Raw genomic sequence first — 20,801 nt, 5'->3', positions numbered from 1 at the left:
TTTATTCTTTTTCCAATTTATTAAAACACCTTTTAAAGACAAAATCAAAATGAAAAATACAATAAAAACATGTTTAAGAATCGATGTCAAAAACAGTTTAAATATTTTTTTTTTCAATTCATTGAAACATCTTTTAAAAGACAAAATCATATCGAAAAAACGATAAAAACAGTACCATTAATAATCTAAAATATATCATAAATGAAAGGTGAAGGAGCAAAGAAAGTTGGCATTTTGAAACTTTGGGGCTACCATTCCACTGTATGGTAATAATGACAATATTTTTGGCAAAGAAGGTTTATGATAAGAGCATGATTGTCCCCTACTCTTCTAATCAAATTCACTTTTTGGATTTTGCATCTTGGTGGCGTGAGACTGAATTAGCCCTGATTCAATTTTCGTAAAGAAGTGCCATAAACAAATTTGAAAGTGTGCTCAAGAGGCTCTCTAGGACCCACAAAAAATACTTACCACCAAACTTTTTAAAGATTTTGTTGATCATTCTAAAGACAAAGAAACCTAAATTCCGCTGCTTTACCATGTTCAAATTCATGGTCCAAACACCCCAAAAGGTTATAGTCATCTGGATAGTTCTTTTGCTTTTATGAGTGGTTCAACTAAAATAAACCAACCCACCAATATTGAATACTTACATGGCAATTGTTTCTTACCCCCCTCTTCCGCCAATGATTGATCTCCCAAAACAGAATTGTCTTACTCACAAGTTCAAAGAAAAAAAAATCGATAAATTTAAGTTTTTTTAATTGACAATGTGATTTTCTTGATATATGTTCGTATAAACAAACAAGGGCAGACATCAATCTTTGGGTATTAAATGAGACCATTTGTAACTTTCTTGTTATCATGGACATGTGAAGGACATGTGAAGGTCAGTGTGACCCACAGTTCCTTATATAATTGGGGTTTTTTATTATGTGAAATGGCGTATTTGAAATGCCACTCGTGAGAGTGGCCACAGTTCCTTTAATCTATTTTAATGTTTCGTTGGTTAGGATTAATTTTTGGTGAGTTGAATATGTTTGAATTACTTAAATTTGATGTAAATTTAAAATTTGTTATTTTTTCAAACTCTAAGATATTTTAAGTATCAAAATTTTGGAAATAAATGAATATAGTTTTTTTAATTTAATAATGTTAATTTTTTACATGTTAAATGATTTTCTAAATCGATATTTGGGTTGAAATATGTTAAACGAGTAAACAACTTAAATAAAAATTTGAAATGATGTTTGACACGTAAACAAAATTTAACTCATTTGGATTATAAGAACTATATTTATTTATTTTTAAAATTTGAAAAATATATTGTATCAAAGTTTGGGACAAGATCAAATTTTAATTTCACGTCAAATTTAAAAATTAAAAATATATTTTGACTTAATTAATAATTTAGTTCCCATATTTATTTTTTATATCTATTTTTTTTTTCATGTTTATTTCTGTGACATCTCATTTAATAGACAATTTCTAATAAATAAAACATCACATGATATGTTATAATAGAGCAAAAGATGGGAAGTATATTAGAATCAACCATTACAATAATCCAAAATATACTAGATAATCATAAGGATAATGGGCGCAGAACAACACCATAAACATAACTCGATTATCCGGATAAATGTAATGAAATCAGATTCACTGAAAACTTGCACTTGTGGTGACCTCTACTACTCTGTAGAGTTATTGCCAATGGGTTTCACCCTATCACAGACAAGGTTAGTCTATGATCATCTAAGGTCATTATCCTACTAGAGACCAACACCTTCTACTACTCTTATCACTTGAACCAGTATACTCTATGTGAGTCTGACTGGTCCATTAGAGTGTTAGGATATAACCTTACTTGAATCCATAAGACATTATATACACAACTTACATCACCAAAGGAATTTCTCTATGAAATCCTCACATACTCCACATGTTACCTCAAAATAATTATCATCCTAGGCTATACACATCAAATACAATTCAAAATATCCCATAATACATGCATAGTAACATACTTCATGCTTTTAAAAGTAATTCAACCAACCACAAATTCAATTAGAGGATGAAAACAAATTTGTCACATTCTCGCTTAGGCTAGAAAGTCTCGCTCAAATGATAGGGTTCTCTTTTTCAAGCTAGAATCTTTTTTCCTGAGTGAGAACTCAAATAGAAGGCATAGTGAACATTTGCGAGTCCTTGCTTAAGTTATACTTTCTCGCTTAGGCAAGATTGTTCACTTAAGTGACAACTTGAGCAAAAACAAAATTGAGTTTTCTGCTATTATCGCTTAAGCTATAAGTTTTTTGCCTTGACGAGAACATCAGATCCCCACCTACTCACGCATGAAAAGCAAAAAATCCAAACCAAATAACACAGAGTTCATTACCATACAACACAAACACCAATCTAGCATTTTAAAACTCGATTTAGAACTAAAACAAGCAATGGGTTTTACAATTCTAAGTTTCTATTTTTAAAAAATACAACTTTTTCGTCAAAAAAACATTAACGCCATTAAATGTATAACAAGTTAGAATCTCGATTAACTTTTATCTCTCAAGTCCTCCATTTTTTTTTGCTTTTTTTCCTTTACCTTTCTCCCCGCGTCCACCACCACATTCCATCTCGCTTTATCCTTCTTTGTACTACCAAAAATCTCCTTGAACACCTTATGCGCATCTCCCATAAACTCAAATTTTAAGTAGTTAATAACCAACCAGTCAAGAAACATATCAACTTCAACCCAAGTTTAAACAACCCATGAATCATAGAAATCCTATGAGAGGGAGAAAGAGAAAAAGGAAAAAATGGTGCTTGATATAGATAAAAAAAAAGAGGAAAAATTGATGGCGGATGTAGAGGTAGGAAAATAAAAGAAAAAACCATAAGAAAATGTCACTTTAGTCTTTCCGTTGAATGAAAATAAATTTTAAAAAACAATTGAACGAGAATATTAAATATAAAGACAAAATTATTAATTAAATTTTAATTTTTTATTTAAAAAGATACATTTTTTTTACAATCTAAATTTTTCAATAATTTTAAATATATATTAAAAAAAATTAATACATATATCAAAATAACTAGTAGAGGATGAGGTCACTTGGGGGAGGGGACACTGAATTTGATTCAAAGGCCCAGAGTCGTAGTTAAGATTCTGCATGTTCCTAAAGTGTGGGGCAATAAGGACATTTGCTTTGTGAAATTTAGATGAGAAAATGAAGTAAGTAAAAAGCAATGTCATTATCTATCACTGCCATGAAAGTACTGAGTAATTTTCAGTCAGAAACTACGCCTCTTCCAACATGCCATTTTTTCTAAAGGAAAGAGTTACATTTTCTTTTGTTCGCAGTGAATCCATTTAAAAATATATTTTATTTAATACTAGAATACCAGATGAAAATTGATTTAGTAATTATTTTTTATAAAAGAGTATTTTTAGTATTAGTATAAAAATTTTATTGAGTCCATGGAAAATATTTAAAATATTAAAGTTGTTACAACTTCCATTTTTAGATCTAAAAGTTAACGGAAGTTAAATTTAATTAATCTTTCTCTATTAAAAGAATTTTGTTAGTATTCATTAACTTTAAAACTACTTAATAATTAAATATTACTTTTTTACTTAAGTATATTATTGTTATTTATTCCACCACTATTTCAAATTTCCTGTAAAGAAACTTGATAAACACATGATTTGCATCTTTATACTTTAAATGGGCAACTAAACCTAATCTAACAATTAGGCTTTGAAAATGTAGTTGAGAGGAAAAATAAAAAGTGAAATGAAGTTATTTAGATTAAGAAAAAAATTACGAGAAATAAAGGAAAATGAGATGAAAGTTTATGAAAATAAATAAATGATGTGATGAATTTGATAAATAAAAAATGTTTTAATTGATAAAATTGGATGATTATTATTTTATTATTAATCATAAAAGTAATTTAAAATAAAATATAAATAATATAAAGTATGTTAAATCTTAATGAGAGTTATCATTTTAAATAAAAAAGTAGATAAATTAGTTTAAATAAAATATATCGATAGAGAATAAGTTGAATAAATTGTGGATGATTAGTTATAAGTAAAATGAAATTGGTAGAAATTGTAGATAGTTATTAGTATTAATATTATCAATACTAGCAAAAACACAACTGAGTTCGCGATTTTATATTTATATATTTTAATTTTTATAAAAGTTTGAGTTAGAATTAATAAAAGATTATATAATTAATTTTTAAAAGAGTTGTTAAATATAAAATTAAAAAATATAATATATAAAAAAGTTTTTTAAATAATTAATAAACATAAAAAAAGTTAATATAACAGATAAATTATTTATAAAATAATCGATATTTAAAATTAATTAAAGATAAAATTAAAAAAACAATAAGAACATAGAAATTGAGTATCTATTTGTATATTATTATATATTATAATATTATTAGGCTCCTTCTTTCTCAAAGTCACCGACATGCTGCATGCTATATAATTAAAAACAAGGGTAGGATAGTAATTTCATATATGGTTTGTCTTTCTCCCTGTCTATCTTCATATATTCCACGAGTCTAAATCTACCCTCTCCCGTTTTCTCAAATTTGCAAATCACTTCAAATTAATGGAAACAAATATAAATGACGTTTGCTTTTGTTTACAGTAAACAACTATAAACAAATAAAGACTTGATTAAAAATTATAATAAAATTCTTAAAATTTCATAAGATTACGTATCAATTAAGATTAAATCAAACTCTTAAAATTAAAAGGCAGACTTAATTAATATTTACCATATATATTAAAATAGGTTTTATAACTTTTTTGTAAATATTGATAAAATAAAAATTTGATAGAGAAAGAAGTATTGAAATATGACTTTGTTCTAATTTTAAAAATTTTATTTGAAAATTGATTGTCTTAAATCTTTTCTTTATTTTTTAAAAAAATACTATTAAATTAATATGATAATATATTTAATTTTAAAATTAAGGACTGAACTAACTTATCTTATTAGAAATGATTCAAACAAAAGAGATGAAATATGAATAATTTATTATTTAACTTTAAAATTTTATAAATTAAAAAAAAAGTTAACTATGTAAATTTCATCTTTCAAAATCATTATTTTTAAAACATTTTTCTTCTATTTTCTTTCTATATGTTTTAAAATAGTTGTTTATCTTTTTATAAATTTGAGTCCACATTAAAAATCTTGATTGAAAGTAGAACACTTTATTTTCAATTAGATGTTGTTTTTAATAATTTTTTTCTTTATTTTTTTTAATTAGTTTTATTAGAAGGGTTGCATGCTTAGGGTAAAGGTTTTGCATGCAATTTTTTTGGAACAAAGAGTCCAATGGTATGTTTAAAGTGTTGGTATGAGTATTTTATGACATATTTGTTTAAAGTGTTGGTATTAGTATTTTATGACATATTTATATGTGTGTTGTGTGTGTGTGTGATAGTTATGTTTGTAATAGTTAAGGTTCTGGATAGTAATGATTCAATTATGTGTATGAAAAAATGAACTAAAGCGTTGTTGAACTAATTTAACACAATCTATGCATTTTTACATGGCTAATTTTTGCACAAAGTCGCTGGACATTTTTCTTTTTTTGAATAAAATTCAATTTAGTGAAAATTCAATTATTTTGTTCGCTGAGCGACTAAAAATTTGTTGAGTAATTAGACCTTTGCATGAGGGAATTTAAACATATATCTAATTCACTAGATGAAATAGTATTTTATAGAATTTAAATAACATATTTTTATATGTTTCTAAATAGTACAATAATTTATAATTCGATAATTATTATATTTATCAAACTATTATACTTAAATATTGTTATAGTGTGATGATTAAAAAATTGGTAGGAAAGAAAAAAATAACAAAAAAAGAATGAAACAGAAGAAGACACGGGACTAAAAATAAAAGATAACACATCTTCTAACATTTGACATCTTCCAAATTATGTTAGCTTTTAAACGAAGAAAATCACATTAACTGTATATTTTTAAAAAATAGAACTCAATTAAATTAAAATAAATAAAAACATCCATAAGTCATAAACTTATAAAATATAAGGATCAAATTAATAATTAAAATTTTTTAAAAACATTATAGTATGATTAATTTAGTTCAAATTAACCATGCAAATTGAATATATCAAATAAAAAATTAATTAGTTATTTGATAAATTTTCAATTTAAAAAAATTAATAAAGATTTAAAGTAAAATATTAAATATTACAAGATGTATAATATTTTGGAAATTCAAATTACTTTATATTACATTAATATAACTAAATAGAAAAAATATAAAAAAAAACATTAAATACTTACTATACAACAAAATCAATAAAGAAACTCAATTAAAAAGAAATTATGGTAGATTTAAAATATAATTAATTTATAAATATAATGTGCTTTACTGCTTGATTAGGTGAAAAGAGTTTTCATATTCAACCATTAAATATAACTAGTTCACTTTCCACCTTTTAATTCAACTCATTCCATTTCGAACTTCTCTAACACAGTCATACATGTCAGTAATAATATTTTGTATTCCCTTAAAAAAAAAATTATATATGAACTCAGGGTCTATTACTAAACAATTGCACTAGTATAGAAAATAAATAAACAACAAATATTATTCTAAAGTTTGATATTCCTCTTTGACATCATTCTTTTATGCATTAGGTCAAACGGTGACTTCACCTTCACCATGAGATGTGTCTGGTTCTTGCTATTTTTCACTGTTCAATCAATGCTTTAACTTTCCTTTACGTCTCATCTTGCAGCAGCAGCCATGTGCCGACAAGCACACAGTAAAAGTTCTTCTTCATTGACCAATCTTCTACAATTTTATTTTTTTTCAGTCCAAAAAGAGCCATGATTCCTCCATATCCAAACATCACTATATATCTAACAACTCCATCTTTAGTTCATCCCAGAAAAACACTTTTTCTCCCACTGGGGTTCACACACGGACATCACCAAATCCAATCCACCATTCTTGTTGCTTTCATCACCTTGGCACTCATATTTCAGCCTAACATTATCTAAACAATCATTTCCACACATACTTTTAATGGAATTACAACGGGAGTAAAAGAAAAATAAAGTTTTTATATCTCTTATTAATAAGTTCGGAATCTTAAAAATGTTAAAGTATTATGTTTTCAATTTTAACTTAGTATACAAAATATGTAAATTAAGTAACAAAGTATTTAATCTTACATTTTATGAGAATCATATAAATAATGGCGGAACTATGTAATGAGGAGAGCCAATTTTGTTTTTGGAGTTTATTATTATTATATATATTTATATTTTTAAAAATTATATTTATATATTATTTATATTAAGTTTATATTATGGAAATTATAATGAAAGATAAAATAAAAAAATTAATGGAGACATTGATTTATAAAAGACATTTGGCTTTTTTTTTTGCTATAGAATTTTTTCATCATATAAATTATCATGAAAGTGTATGAAGAAAATAAATACAAAAAAAGATAGATTGGAAAGCAGAGCTTGGAGAACACATATATTGATATTAAAGTATACATTCACATGATCTCTCACCGATCAAAAAGTTTAATATCTTATTATGATTTATATATATTAGGTTTATGATTTCTTTAGGATGTTTGTCCCAAATTAAGTTTATCTCAAATTAGTATAAACCCTAATTGTAATTTTAGAGATTCTTTTATAAGATTGGTATGAACCCTAATCATACTTTTTCTCAAATTATTATAACCCTTAATCATGAAATTTAGAGATTTTGTGTTTTCTGCTGTCTATGGTCATTTTTTTTAAGTTAGTATTGCTTATTTAATTAAAGTGGTATGAATTTTGTTATGTTTTGCATTGCGATAATTGTGAATATAAATTTTATCTTTCTCTAAATAGGTGAGAGGTGATAAGTTTATATTAGAAAGATTATGATAAAGAGTAAAAAAATTGATTTTTTTTTAAAAAAGAAGGTTTGTGATAAAATGAAAAAAAAATGCATATATATTAACTAAACTTTTCATAAAAAATTTCGTAAGAACCAGAATTCAAGATAATGAAAAACAAATATTTAAAGTTTTTAGAGTTATATATAATGAATTTAAAAATTAGTTAGAACGTCCGGGAAAAAACTTCCTCACATCTGACAATATCTACCAAATCAAATTGATGAGGTACGAAAAACTTATCTAAAATGGCATTTATGGTTTGGTATCATGATATAATAGCATAATATAATAGCAAATAATAGTCATATTTGTTTGAAATCTACTATTATATGTGCGTGTTTTAGAAAAAATGAAAAGAAAAAATAAAGAGTTTTTTTTTCTAACTAAAAAAAATTAAAAAAAATTATATGTAACAAATATAATATAATTTGACACCTTAATTTTTTTTTTCAAATTCCACCATCGCATGTAAAATATATTTTTCAACGAGCTGTAAAATGATTTATACGTGACAAAGGAGATTCTATAATGAGTTATAGGATAATTTTCTCATGTCTTTATTACAAAGAATGTTTTACCATATAAGACATAAGAACCAAATAATTATAATTCAATTTAAAAATAAAATTTAACTTTTTATAATAGTTTAGTCTGAGAAAAATGAAAACATACGATTATTTAAAAAAAACACAGATTTCATGTCCACAATTTAAAATGCATGATAATTTAAAATGCGTGAAAACTTTTTAAACCAACAATTATAAATCCATTCATGTTTAGTCCAATTCTATCGATACGAAAGATGTGGTTTTTTTACCAATAATTTTTTCCTAAAATTATTTATTTAGGCAGATTTTAAAAACATTATCGAAATAAATAGTTATGTTCAAATAACAGAAACGTGAAAATATTAATTATTTTTAAATTGTTAAATAATTTTGTTTTTAAATATTTACAATTTTTTAAACAAATAAGTATATGTATTTTTAGTGTTAATTTCTTAATAAAATTAAATAAAAAATTATTATTATATAATTTAAAAATATAAAGTTTAATTTAAGATTTTTTAATAATTTGATAAATAATTTTATATATTATTAAAATTATATAATAAAATTTTCTTAATAATTTGATAAATAAAATAAAATAATATATATATATATATATATATATTTATGTATTTAAATAAATAATTTTTAATAATAAAATTATCTAAACAATTCAAAATGAAAAATATTTTATATAAGAAACCAAAAACATTATTTTTAGTTCATTAATTAAATTAATAATAAACATATAAAAATTAAGAATATATAAATAATATATAATTGTATAAAAATTTAAGAAAAGATAAAAAAATTTAAAAATCATTAGCTATATTATTAACAAACAGTATAAAATTAAAAAATATATTCACATAAATTTTAAGAAATATAAACTACAAACTTCAAAAGATATAGAAGTAATAAAGAATAAATTAAAAAAAAAATGTATGCTACAAATAAAAATATACATAATGGGAAATATTATAGTTAAAATAAAAGTAAATAACTTTTGTATAAAAGTATGAACTTCATCTTTAGGATACGATTTTATTATTTGAAATTTTGTCCTTTAAACACAAATCCACCTACTCCCATACTATTTTTAAAATATGTCTAGATAGATAATTTTGAAAGGAAATTATTTTGATAAAAAGAAAAACAAAACATTTTATGAAATATTAGAGTATAAATTTATATTATTATTCATAAACTACCCCTTCTTTGACCTTAACCGTAGAACTAAGATAAATAAAATAATTTTTTATTATGTTTGTAATTTTGTATTTGATTTTTTTTTCAAATAAGTTGTTTAATTAAAAAAAATTAATAAGAAAATTATATTTAACTTACCTAATTATTTTAAATTATTAACCTCCTATGCAATTCATTTACAAACTAACACGTAACTTTTTGTAACAAATAGTATTATTGAGTGAACTAGCTTTGATACGAAAGTAACGTAATTAGGGATGACAATGGAACAGGACGGGACACGTTTTGCTATCCCATATTTATTTTTGTAGAAAAAATTCGTTCTCATTCCTATACCTAAATCTAATGGTATCAAACTTTTGTTGAATTTCCATTTTTATCGGGTAACGAGTATAATCTCATACTCATACCCGTACCTGTTTTCTTACTACTTCAATATTAATTTTAATTATTTTTTATAAAATAATAAAAAATTATGCTAAAGTAAATATAATATTATCAAATATTCAATATTAAGAGGATAATTGTTTCTTCTATATCCAATACTTTAAATAAATTATAATTGTTTACATTTTAGATTAGAATACCAAATAAAATCTTATGAGAACCAAAACATTTATTAAATTTGCAAACATTAATGAAACCTAGTTGATACAATTTAAAAAAATATAAAAGGAAAACAAATATTCAAATTAAAATATATTTTAAATGTTTATTTACTTCAATTTTTTAAATTGTAATGAATATCTTTTTTATAAACTAATAAAAGTTATAATACATCATTTTATCAAAATGACGCAAAGAATAAATAATAAACATAATAATAAATTTGTTGACATAGATTTTATATCTTTTGAACTCCAATATATGTTGGATGTGATAAAAAAATATTCATGACAATTACATTAAATTTTTATATTGTAGTAAATAAAAGTTATTTATACAATTATAGTGAAAAAAATACATTATGATTGATAATGAGTTAGAAAAATAAAAAAAATTAGATAAAATATATTGAAATAATATTTTACATGATGAAAATAAACAACAAATAAAAATATTAAAAAAATTAACAAATGTGTGTTTTAGAAACAATTTGAGACACTAGTGAAAGAAATCGCACAAAGAAAAACAAATGTATAATTAAGGGTATGATAAGATGAAAAATACCTTACAGATCTAAACAAACTTTTCAAATATCAACATATATACTCAATGATTAAGAAATAATGAAAATTGTTTTAGCGAAACAAAATAGTTCTTCAAATGAAACAAAAATGAATAATAATAATAATAATAAGTACATAATATTTTTTTTAATATTACATATTAAATGAAAGATTTATGCTATTAAACAATTAAATTGGTAGTATTAAATGTTCTCATGTGAAAGGAAAATAGATAATAAATAAAAATATTAAAAAATAATAGAAATATTCAAATGTGAGACATAAAAAAAATTTAATTAACATACATCATTTTAACATAATACATATAAGATGAAAAATATATTGGAGATGCGAATGAGTTTCATGACAAACCAAATAATTGGAATAAATAAAAAATAGAAAGTATATATATATATATATATATATATATAATTACTTAATTAATTGTGAATATTTAAATAATTTAAATGAGGGTGGAGATATGACGGGGATAAGTATTACGGCGGGAATATGTACATTCCCATACCCAATTGAAAAAGTTGGGGATTTCCCATACCCATACTTATACCCATACCTAATCAATGCGGAGATTTCCCATCAAAACGGGAAATGGTTCAGACAATACCCACGAAAGCGGGTTTATTTGTCAACTCTAAACGTAATACTCATAATTTCTCTCTAAATCTAACTTCGATGGAAGTTCCATCTGTTAATGGATAAAAGTTTGATCTTAATTTAAAGTAGACAAACTTTTATTTAAAAATAAAGGAGAAATATTAACAAAATTGATATTGTTGATATTGCTCCTTTATTTCATATGACATTAACTTTCCCAAATATATTGAATTTGTTTTGGATATTGGAAATCCTTAACATAAAAGACAGGGCTAAAATCCATAAGTATTTATAGGTAATTTTGTTAATCCTTGCATAATCAGGACTTATCTTTGTTTACATCAAGATCAAGATGAATTTGGAAGAATGTGGAGTGGAGAGATAGAGAGTAAATTGAAATATTTTTTAAAGATGGAGAGGGATAACCCTAAACTTTAAATCTACAAGATTAGAAGTAATATAAAATAAAGAATGGATAGATTAAAAATAAAATATAAACCATTATTTTTGTAATTAAAGAAAATGAAAAGACACAATTAATATAAAAAAACACTGATATTGGTTAAATGGATAATTTTAATTAACTTGAAATCCATTTCACTACCATTATTTCATCACATGCACTTGCCAATATTCACAGCATGCACCTTTCACACACAAATCACTCCACCACATATTAATGATGAATGATTGTATTGTTTATCTGTCATCCCTGCCTATGTGTATTGAATTTTGTGCATGTCTGCAAATTTTTGCTTGCAGTCAAACGATTGAAATGAACATAAATCTATATGTTCCAATAGTAATTATCTCTGGACGTGACCACTAGCTAAAAATAAATCTCCTTTTTTAGGAACAAACCACTATTAAATTTTTAACTTTGTGTATTAGAAAAACTTTCATAATACACAATATAAAAAAAAATTAAAAATTATAGAAGGAAGTAAACTTTTAGATTTTGATATCTAAAGTTTTTATTTTATTTTAAAAAAATAATTCTAAATTATATAACTTGGAATTTAAAAGAAAAAAAAAATGAAGGTTTTCATAATGATGTAAGGAAAATATAAGGTGAAAAAAAAAATTCCTAACAAAAACATAATCCAAATTGGGCTTTTACGTCTAAGCCCAATTATATCATCCAAAAAATTTCAACATCTGAACATGCAACAAAAATACTTCTTCTTAAATCAAACACCGCTGCTGCCAGCATGAGCGGTCGCCGCCTCCACCGTGCTCAGCACAAAACCCGAACTGAATCTCCCCGAAGAAGAGAATGAGCAACAGGATGCGCGTGACATTTACCGTGGCCACGGTAGCCGTCGCAGCTGCCATCATATCCATTTTCTTGGCCGCGCGAAGGCGCAGGAAGCACGACTCCTCTTCTAGTTCGTGCTATTTGCATTCCGAACAGAAACCACAGAGTGCATTCAAACGCGTATTATCGGACAATTCTTACACTCCGTTCAAGCATCTCAGCAACGACGGTACATTTCACACTCTGCACACTCTTTTCGGTGTTTGGTTGCATTTCAGGGAAGGAACACGTGAAAGTTCAAGCACTCGATCGTGATGCTTATAGTAGTAACTATAGGAAATATACCATTCGAAGACTTTTCTGTTTTTGTTCGTACGATTTTTAGCTTGAGTTTTAAAAACTGAAGAGCTTAATGGAGTTTGCGATATTTTCCGGAGATTTTGAGCTGTGAAATGGATTGAGTTTGAGGAATGTTGAATCTGAAGTGACGAGTCATCGCAATTTCATAATCAAGATTGTTTTTTTATACGGAATGCATAGAGCTAGAAATTCGTTGTTTTAATTTGTGTTTGGATTCTTCATTTAGTTGTGTATGAAGGTTGTGAATATGAAACTGAGTTTAGTTGTTTTCTTGCAGAGGATGCTTCCCATTCGCATCCGTTTGAGGCGGAGATTACAGCATTGTTGAAAACTCCTCCGTCTGAAATTGAATTTGGAACTGAGATCGTAGACTTGGAAATGAAAGATTCATATGTTTGGGTTCACACCGAGACGCAGTTAAAGGAATTAGTTGATGTGTTGAGCGAGGAGAGGTTTTTTGCTGTGGATACAGAGCAACATAGCTTACGATCTTTTCAAGGCTTTACAGCATTAGTTCAGGTAATTTTGAGTATTTGTTTAACAACTAGTCTCTGATTGCTTATCTCAGTAATCTGTTTGATAAATTTGTTGATGTATTTGTCTTTTTATCTCATGGAGCAGATTTCTACACTGGAGAAAGATTATTTGGTTGACACAATTGCCCTGCATGATTTTATGGGCATTCTTCGCCATGTTTTCGCCAATCCTTCAATATGTAAAGTATGCAACTGATCATATTTTAAAATTGTTTAAATACGATTTATAAATTTTGGGAAGAGGGGGTTTACTTAGTTTTTAAAATGTAAAATATAATCGGAATAATACAGATTTTTCCCGGTTTAATTATACTTTTGATCTTTCAGGTATTGTAATGTGGGATTTTGGTCTCTTATTTGTCATGTTATCATCTAGTGTTACATCGGAAAAACCTATTCAGTCTCTAATGTAGAACATATAAAGGGACCAAAATTGCTGATTTGCATTGCAATACCTAGTGGACCTAATTTGCGCAATTGGAATTTTGGGAGACTAAAATCGTACAATTTTGATATTTGGGAACTAGAAGTACGTAGATAGATAGGTAGACATTGCATTGAAAACATACTGTCTATCAAAGATTATTTTAGTTGAGTTTTTTGTCTGTATTTTTTCCATCCAAGTCAATTTACTACGGTTTCTTTCCCTCTCAATTGAAAATTTGTGGATAGGTGTTCCATGGGGCTGACAATGATATAGTCTGGCTACAGAGGGACTTCCACATATACGTTGTTAACCTCTTTGATACTTCAAAGGTGAGCTGCCTTTACATGTTGCCATTATCATGTTGCTGGACCATGGACCATACATAATCATCTCCTCATGCATATCAGAAATGGAGAAGTTTGCATTTTACAATTGATTGGCGTTAACTTCTTATTTTAAATACGGTATGTTGTTCATGTGCTGTAGGCATGCGAGCTGCTGTCAAAACCACAGAAATCACTTGCTTATTTGCTTGAAACTTACTGTGGTGTGACAACAAATAAATTATTACAGGTTTGACACATCGTACTTAATCCTTCACTGAATGACTTTATTAATTAGCCGGGATAACTAATACTTAGTAAAATGCAATACCTAAACTTTTCATTTGCTCATATTAGTTTGAGCATTATTATAAAAGAAATTATAAAGTTATGCCATTTTATTAGCTTTTCGCAATGAAGGGTAGACTTTTTGAGTCTTATCTAGAATGGGAGAATTTCTCTTCCATTCAGGGAACTATTTCTCTTTTGTAAAGATTTCATAACACTCTTTGTAATTATTCTTTCACTTGTTTGTTGGATAAACATCAATTGTAAATTTCTTTTGTACACAGGATTACAAGTGAAACAATAGAAGGAGTTTGACCCCTAGCAGTTGAGATTAAGACTAACATTTATTGTACTGAAATGGCAAACCGTTACAAATGTGTTGGAATAAAGTAATAATTGAGTATTGGTTGAATGGTGAATTTATACTAGACCTTATTGAACAAAAACAGAGAAAAATATAGAGATGCACGCTAAAAGTACAATAGTTTTATTGTATCACGAAACTTTAGTGGTGAATTCATTTTCACAATCATGAGGGCAGATGTAGTAACGCATCTATCCTGACTTTTTACTTGTCATCATGTAAATTGAAATTTAGATTGCTCCAGCAAGTTAGAAGAGATTTCTGAATCATACATTTGAAATAGCTCCCTTTTCTACTTTTAATTAGTAGCCATCTGAACAATGAATTATATTGTGCCTGCAATCGTTTATAATCTTGTTACATTGGTTATTAACGATGCAGGAAACAGGATATTTAATGAGGTATATCAAAGAATTGAACATGGTTTCTTATTTAGAAATGGGGTTAATAAGTCCCAATTATGAGGACACTGCAAAACTGAGTGTTGGTGCCTCTCAATGCCAAGAGGCCCCAATTCTCTCACAAAACATTACAAGATGATCACTTTTTCCACCTCACCTCTTATATATAGGTGACATGCCCCATTGAACTATCTTATCCTACTAACCTAATGTACTTAACTACTGATTGAGCTATCTAGCAAACCTTTTCTTATTTCTTGTATTAAAATATTAAAAGAAAGATACAAGGCTATTATTCTGTGTTTGGGATGTTTTTAGTTAGTGTTCAGAATTGATTTATGTTATATGCTTAATTGTAGCGTGAAGATTGGAGACAGCGCCCTCTCTCGGCAGAAATGGTACATTATGCCCGAACGGATGCACACTTTCTGTTGTATATTGCGAATTGTCTGATCAATGAACTCAAACAACTGGACAACGGTATTCATTCTTGTCTTATGTGAGGAAAGTGAGAAAAGATAGAAACGAGAAAAGTTCTGATAAATGCTAACCATTTTATTTAGTACCCAGAAACTTTGAAAATCTACCTCATCAAGCCCTTGTCCTCCTTTTACATTTTTCACATACCTTGAAAAATATGAGTTTGAAGGAAAACATATTAATTTATACCTGAAACGTGCAAGATCTGCAACAAATGATTATGTTATGGCCTTAGCATCGTGTCATTTTGACCAGATAACATTGATGAATTAACTGAAGAAATAAGTTTGATAGTTGTCACTTCTCATCTCAACAATTTCTTAGGACTCTATGTTAATGTTGTTGGGTCTAAATTCTGAATTTATTATGTCAGAAAACTCTTCCAGTGACAAATTCCATTTTGTTCTTGAGGCTTGTCGGCGTTCAAACACGATATGTTTACAACTTTTCACAAAGGAGATTGAAGCATATCCTGGGGAATATTCTGCATTATCATTATTTTCGCGTCAAGTGAGCAGTCATGGTTCTACGTCTATATCAAATGAAACCCAGGTTTGCTGCTTCCAGTTCAGATTTGAAGTATTGTGAGTGGTCAAATTGATACACTGTTCTAATGTGATCTTCTGATTATGGCTTTAGAATATTGTGAGGCAACTATGCGCATGGAGAGATCTGATGGTGAGTTATAATATATAAAGGCTCCTTAAATTTAGATACCATTATAGATTAGTTTTATAAATATTACAGTGACTATCAGTCTTTCTTAACTTCCTTTAGTTTAAATACTGCTTTACTTTGCACATTATGAGATGGAGCATAAATTCATTCTGTGTTCCCAGTCATTTGAGAGATATCGTAATTTTTTTTTCAAAATATGGCAACATTTTTTATGTGGTCTGGCAAAATAAAACTTATTTTAATAATGGACTTAAAGAATACATTGACAATTGGTTTCTGGTATGTTGAAAATACTTGACATATTCAGTTATTTATTGGTGGGATAATTTTTCAAGTCTATTTAAGTTCATTTCTGCCATAATATATCCAAAGAAAAAATTTACAAAACTAATTCTGTGATGGATTTAACTTATTTTGGAGAAATAATCACTTCTTTTGCTAACTTTAATTTTTTGGGGGAAAAAAACTATTATTTTCTCAGAAAAAACGGTTTCCAAGCATGTGCTTAGTTAAAATGAAATAAATTTATAAATGAAGATTCTGTGTAGCTTGCTGTACAAATTTTAATGTAGTGCTGAAAATATTCTATTTGGGGCCAGAAAATTGTATGTTAGTAACATGAGTTGATTATTCTGTGGCATGTCCATACTTCAGGCTCGTATTCATGATGAGAGCTTAAAATATGTACTCTCAGACCAGGCAATTGTTGCTTTGGCAAGTCAGCCTTCAGCTAGTCACTCTGAAATACACAAGATCATAGCCCAGGCTGACATCAATATGGAAATGGGTGTGAACTCTTTCATCATTTCCCCATCTCCTGTTGTTTGCAGTCACCTCACTGATATCTATCATATGCTTGCAAACAAGTTGGTTAATGATGATGATGATATTTATTCAGTGATTCTTCAGAAGTGTATAGGTCAAAATGGGAATTGTCCGCTTTCTATATTCAATTATGCTTTGTTGATAAACAATAATCTAAGACCTAATTTAGCCCATAAACAACTGGGCCCAAAAAATTCTAAACAATATTCTCGGAAGGCTTCTCGAGATTTGTTTGTTCAAAAGTTCTCTTGTAAATCTCCTGTTTATCACAATTGCCGGATATTTGCTAATGATGGGAGGCTACTTTGTTATTGTGACGAGAAGAAGCTTAAATGGTTTGTGCACTTCATTTTTTTTTCTAGTTTAGACTAAAAGTTTCTGTTGGTTTCTCTTAGATTAATATTTAGATTTCCAGGTATCTTAGTCGGGATCTTGCAAAACTTGTTGATGAGGATCCCCCAGCTATAATGCTTCTTTTTGAACCCAAAGGCCGCCCAGAGGACGAAGACAATGACTTCTATATCCAGAGCAAGAAAAATATATGTGTTGGATGTGGTGAAGGAAATCACTATTTACGGTATCGAATAATCCCATCATGTTACAGAATACATTTCCCTGAGCATTTGAAAAGCCATCGTTCTCATGATATTGTCCTACTTTGTGTGGATTGCCATGAGGTCGCACATGCTGCCGCAGAAAAGTACAAGAGAAAAATAGCTGTTGAATTTGGGATTCCTCTCTACCTTCGGAGGGTAGTTCATCCAGGTCAAAAGACTGAAAAACAAATTGAAGAGAGTGGTGTATCTCCATTACAGTTACGAACAGCTGCTATGGCTCTTTTACGCCATGGACCAAGAATGCCTCTCAATCGTCGAGAAGAACTGACGGAGGTTTGCTTGTATTTGTATTATTATTTTGGTTGCTTTGACACAGTTATTGACTATTGAAGCTGCCCACATGATGAAATTCTATTCAATAGTTTCAACTAAACGTTGTTAGAGATAGCGAAGTTAAATTGATCTGTTTAAGGAATTCTTTGCAGATAGATTAGATGCATTATACCTATAAAATATGGGTTCTACATTATACTTCTGTAGTGATTATCATTGTTAGTTATTTGTTAATTTACATGCAGATTATAAAGAGATATTATGGAGGAAGGGACATATCTGACGAAGATCTAGAAAGAGCTTTGCAAGTTGGCATGACGCCTCATGAGAGAAGACGATTTGAGAAGAAGAGAGGGTTTTCTTTTAAATATTCTACAGGGAGTACTGCCACAGTACCAGAACAGAATTTTGATGCCGAATTAAAAGCTGATGTGGATGACTTAAAAGCCGATACCCATGAAGGCTCATATGCAAATGAAGTAGATACGGAGCTTTTAATAAGAAAAGATGATTTTAGAAACTCCACTTCAGCTTCTGATGTTACAGTTAACGGACCTGACTCTGCAACTTTGAATGAAAATGCGATTACAGTTGCAACTGCAGATTGCAATGAAGGCGGTGACTCTGCTGCTGTAGATGTTGATAACAGCTGTCTGAACAGAACACAAACAAATGGACTTGATGACTTGTCTTGTTCCCCCAATGATGAAAAATCTATGCATACCGAACATAATTCAAAACTCTCTCTCTTGGGACATGGACCTCATGGGAAACAAGTTGTAGAACATTTACTGAGGGAGTATGGCGAAGATGGCATTCGAGAGTTTTGTCAGAGATGGAGACAAGTATTTGTGGACGCTGTAAAACCACGTTTTCTTCCTGGTGGTTGGGATGTAAAACACAGGTATGCTATCATTATCTGTTCTTTTGTCTTTCTAATCACAAGTTATTATCCTTATGCTGTTAATTTATGCTCAATGAGCATTTATTTCATATATTCAATATACCTTTTGAGGCTATTGCCGTTGAATCTGTGGGTTACAAGAACATAAATAATACTCTCGTCCTAAAAAAACTGAGAATATAAACAAATCATTTTCTAGTTGGAGCAAAAAGGACTAATTATTCACGATTCGGAAAAGGAGACTAGTTTTAGTTTTCATACATCATAACATTGCGAATATACTTATATTCAAAATTCGGCATCACATTATTTGGCCAGCCATCTAATTTATTTATTTACTTTGAACTTCGTTCAGTTTCCAAGGTAATTGATGATGCTTAAAATCGTCCTCAATATATCTTGTTAATATCCCAAAATCTTTATATGTTATTTTTGCTGTCTATTAGGTAGTTATTTGCAGAATAGACTTGTAATACTGATGTGTATAGAAACTGAGTTTATCATTCCTTTCCTCGAGGCTTTGATTTTGGACACTATTTTTGCCAGTGGAAGAAGGGACTTCGGGGAGTTCAGTGTGTACAAACCTGACAAGAGAGAAGCTTCAGCAACTGCAGATTAATTACAGTAACCTGAATGTTTTTGTACTTCAATGCCGTCAAAATCTGTTCCATACTCAGCTTCCCCTCGCATAGAAACTACATAGACTCGCTAGTTTCATATTTTGTTGTTGATTTTACTATTTCATAATTCCGAGTTTCGCCCTTTTTGTATTGTAACAATAGCACAAATGACATCTAAGGACATTTTTGCCCATGCTATAATTATTCGAACACGAGTTTACAAAAGCAACAGCGTTGTGGCATGTTTACCAAACCAGAAGCAAATTCTAAGGCAAAGAACCATCGTAGCCATTCCAAGCCATCAGCGGCTAAAGCAATAGAAGGTGTTCCCCTTTTTATTTGAAAAAATAATCCCATTTTCTGCTTTACAAACTTTAAAATTAGGGTAGGAAGTATGTTGATTGAATGTAACGTTAATTTTCAATTTTTTTTTTCCTTATCAAACGATTTTCTTTATATATGAGGAAAACCTATACGAAATAAAAGATAGTAGCGAACGATGAACGCGACATCAAAGATACTAAATTTTTTAATTAAAAAATAAATAAAAAATTTATGATTACACAATTACGTTCTGAATCCAAGCTAAAGAAATGTCACAGTAAAACTTCGTGTGCAAAAATGAAAAACATGATTAAAATTTAAAATTAAATGTGACATGAAAGATATTAAATTAGATCACGGGTGGATTATTACATCTGCCATTTTGTTTAGTATTATAGAAATGGGCATGCTCTTGTGTTCCAATAGACCCTTTTTCTTATCTAATTCTTGTTTATACATTTATATTTATTTTGGCAGGAATGAATAAAAAGGCCTCAGTGTAGAGGATCAATACAAAATTTTAGTCAGTATTGTCCATGAAAATTCGACAACCAGGCAATTATACTTATCGCTGCAGCTAAAAAGACACTCTAGATAACATG

At 28.1% G+C, this 20,801-nt stretch overlaps 1 protein-coding gene across 2 annotated transcripts; it reads left to right on the top strand.

Annotated features, from left to right (window-relative positions):
• The first annotated feature begins 12,699 nt into the window (after positions 1-12,699).
• LOC114169719 (protein RRP6-like 3) lies at positions 12,700-20,128 on the top strand. 2 transcript variants are annotated; one of them, XM_028054986.1, is made up of 12 exons: positions 12,700-13,008; positions 13,417-13,658; positions 13,761-13,859; positions 14,348-14,431; positions 14,589-14,675; positions 15,838-15,958; positions 16,332-16,510; positions 16,598-16,636; positions 17,291-17,796; positions 17,877-18,351; positions 18,597-19,255; positions 19,802-20,128. In XM_028054986.1, the coding sequence occupies exons 1-12, from the start codon at positions 12,798-12,800 to the stop codon at positions 19,872-19,874; spliced, it is 2,775 nt and encodes a 924-aa protein (XP_027910787.1). In that variant the 5' UTR covers positions 12,700-12,797; the 3' UTR covers positions 19,875-20,128. The 2 variants fall into 2 exon arrangements, with proteins under 2 accessions (XP_027910787.1, XP_027910788.1); XM_028054987.1 differs by having other exon boundaries at positions 19,773-20,128.
• Positions 20,129-20,801: the final 673 nt, after the last annotated feature.

The sequence above is a fragment of the Vigna unguiculata genome, chromosome 11, assembly GCF_004118075.2.
Source record: "Vigna unguiculata cultivar IT97K-499-35 chromosome 11, ASM411807v1, whole genome shotgun sequence".
NCBI lineage: Eukaryota > Viridiplantae > Streptophyta > Magnoliopsida > Fabales > Fabaceae > Vigna > Vigna unguiculata.
This window is presented reverse-complemented; position numbering and strand designations above follow the sequence as displayed.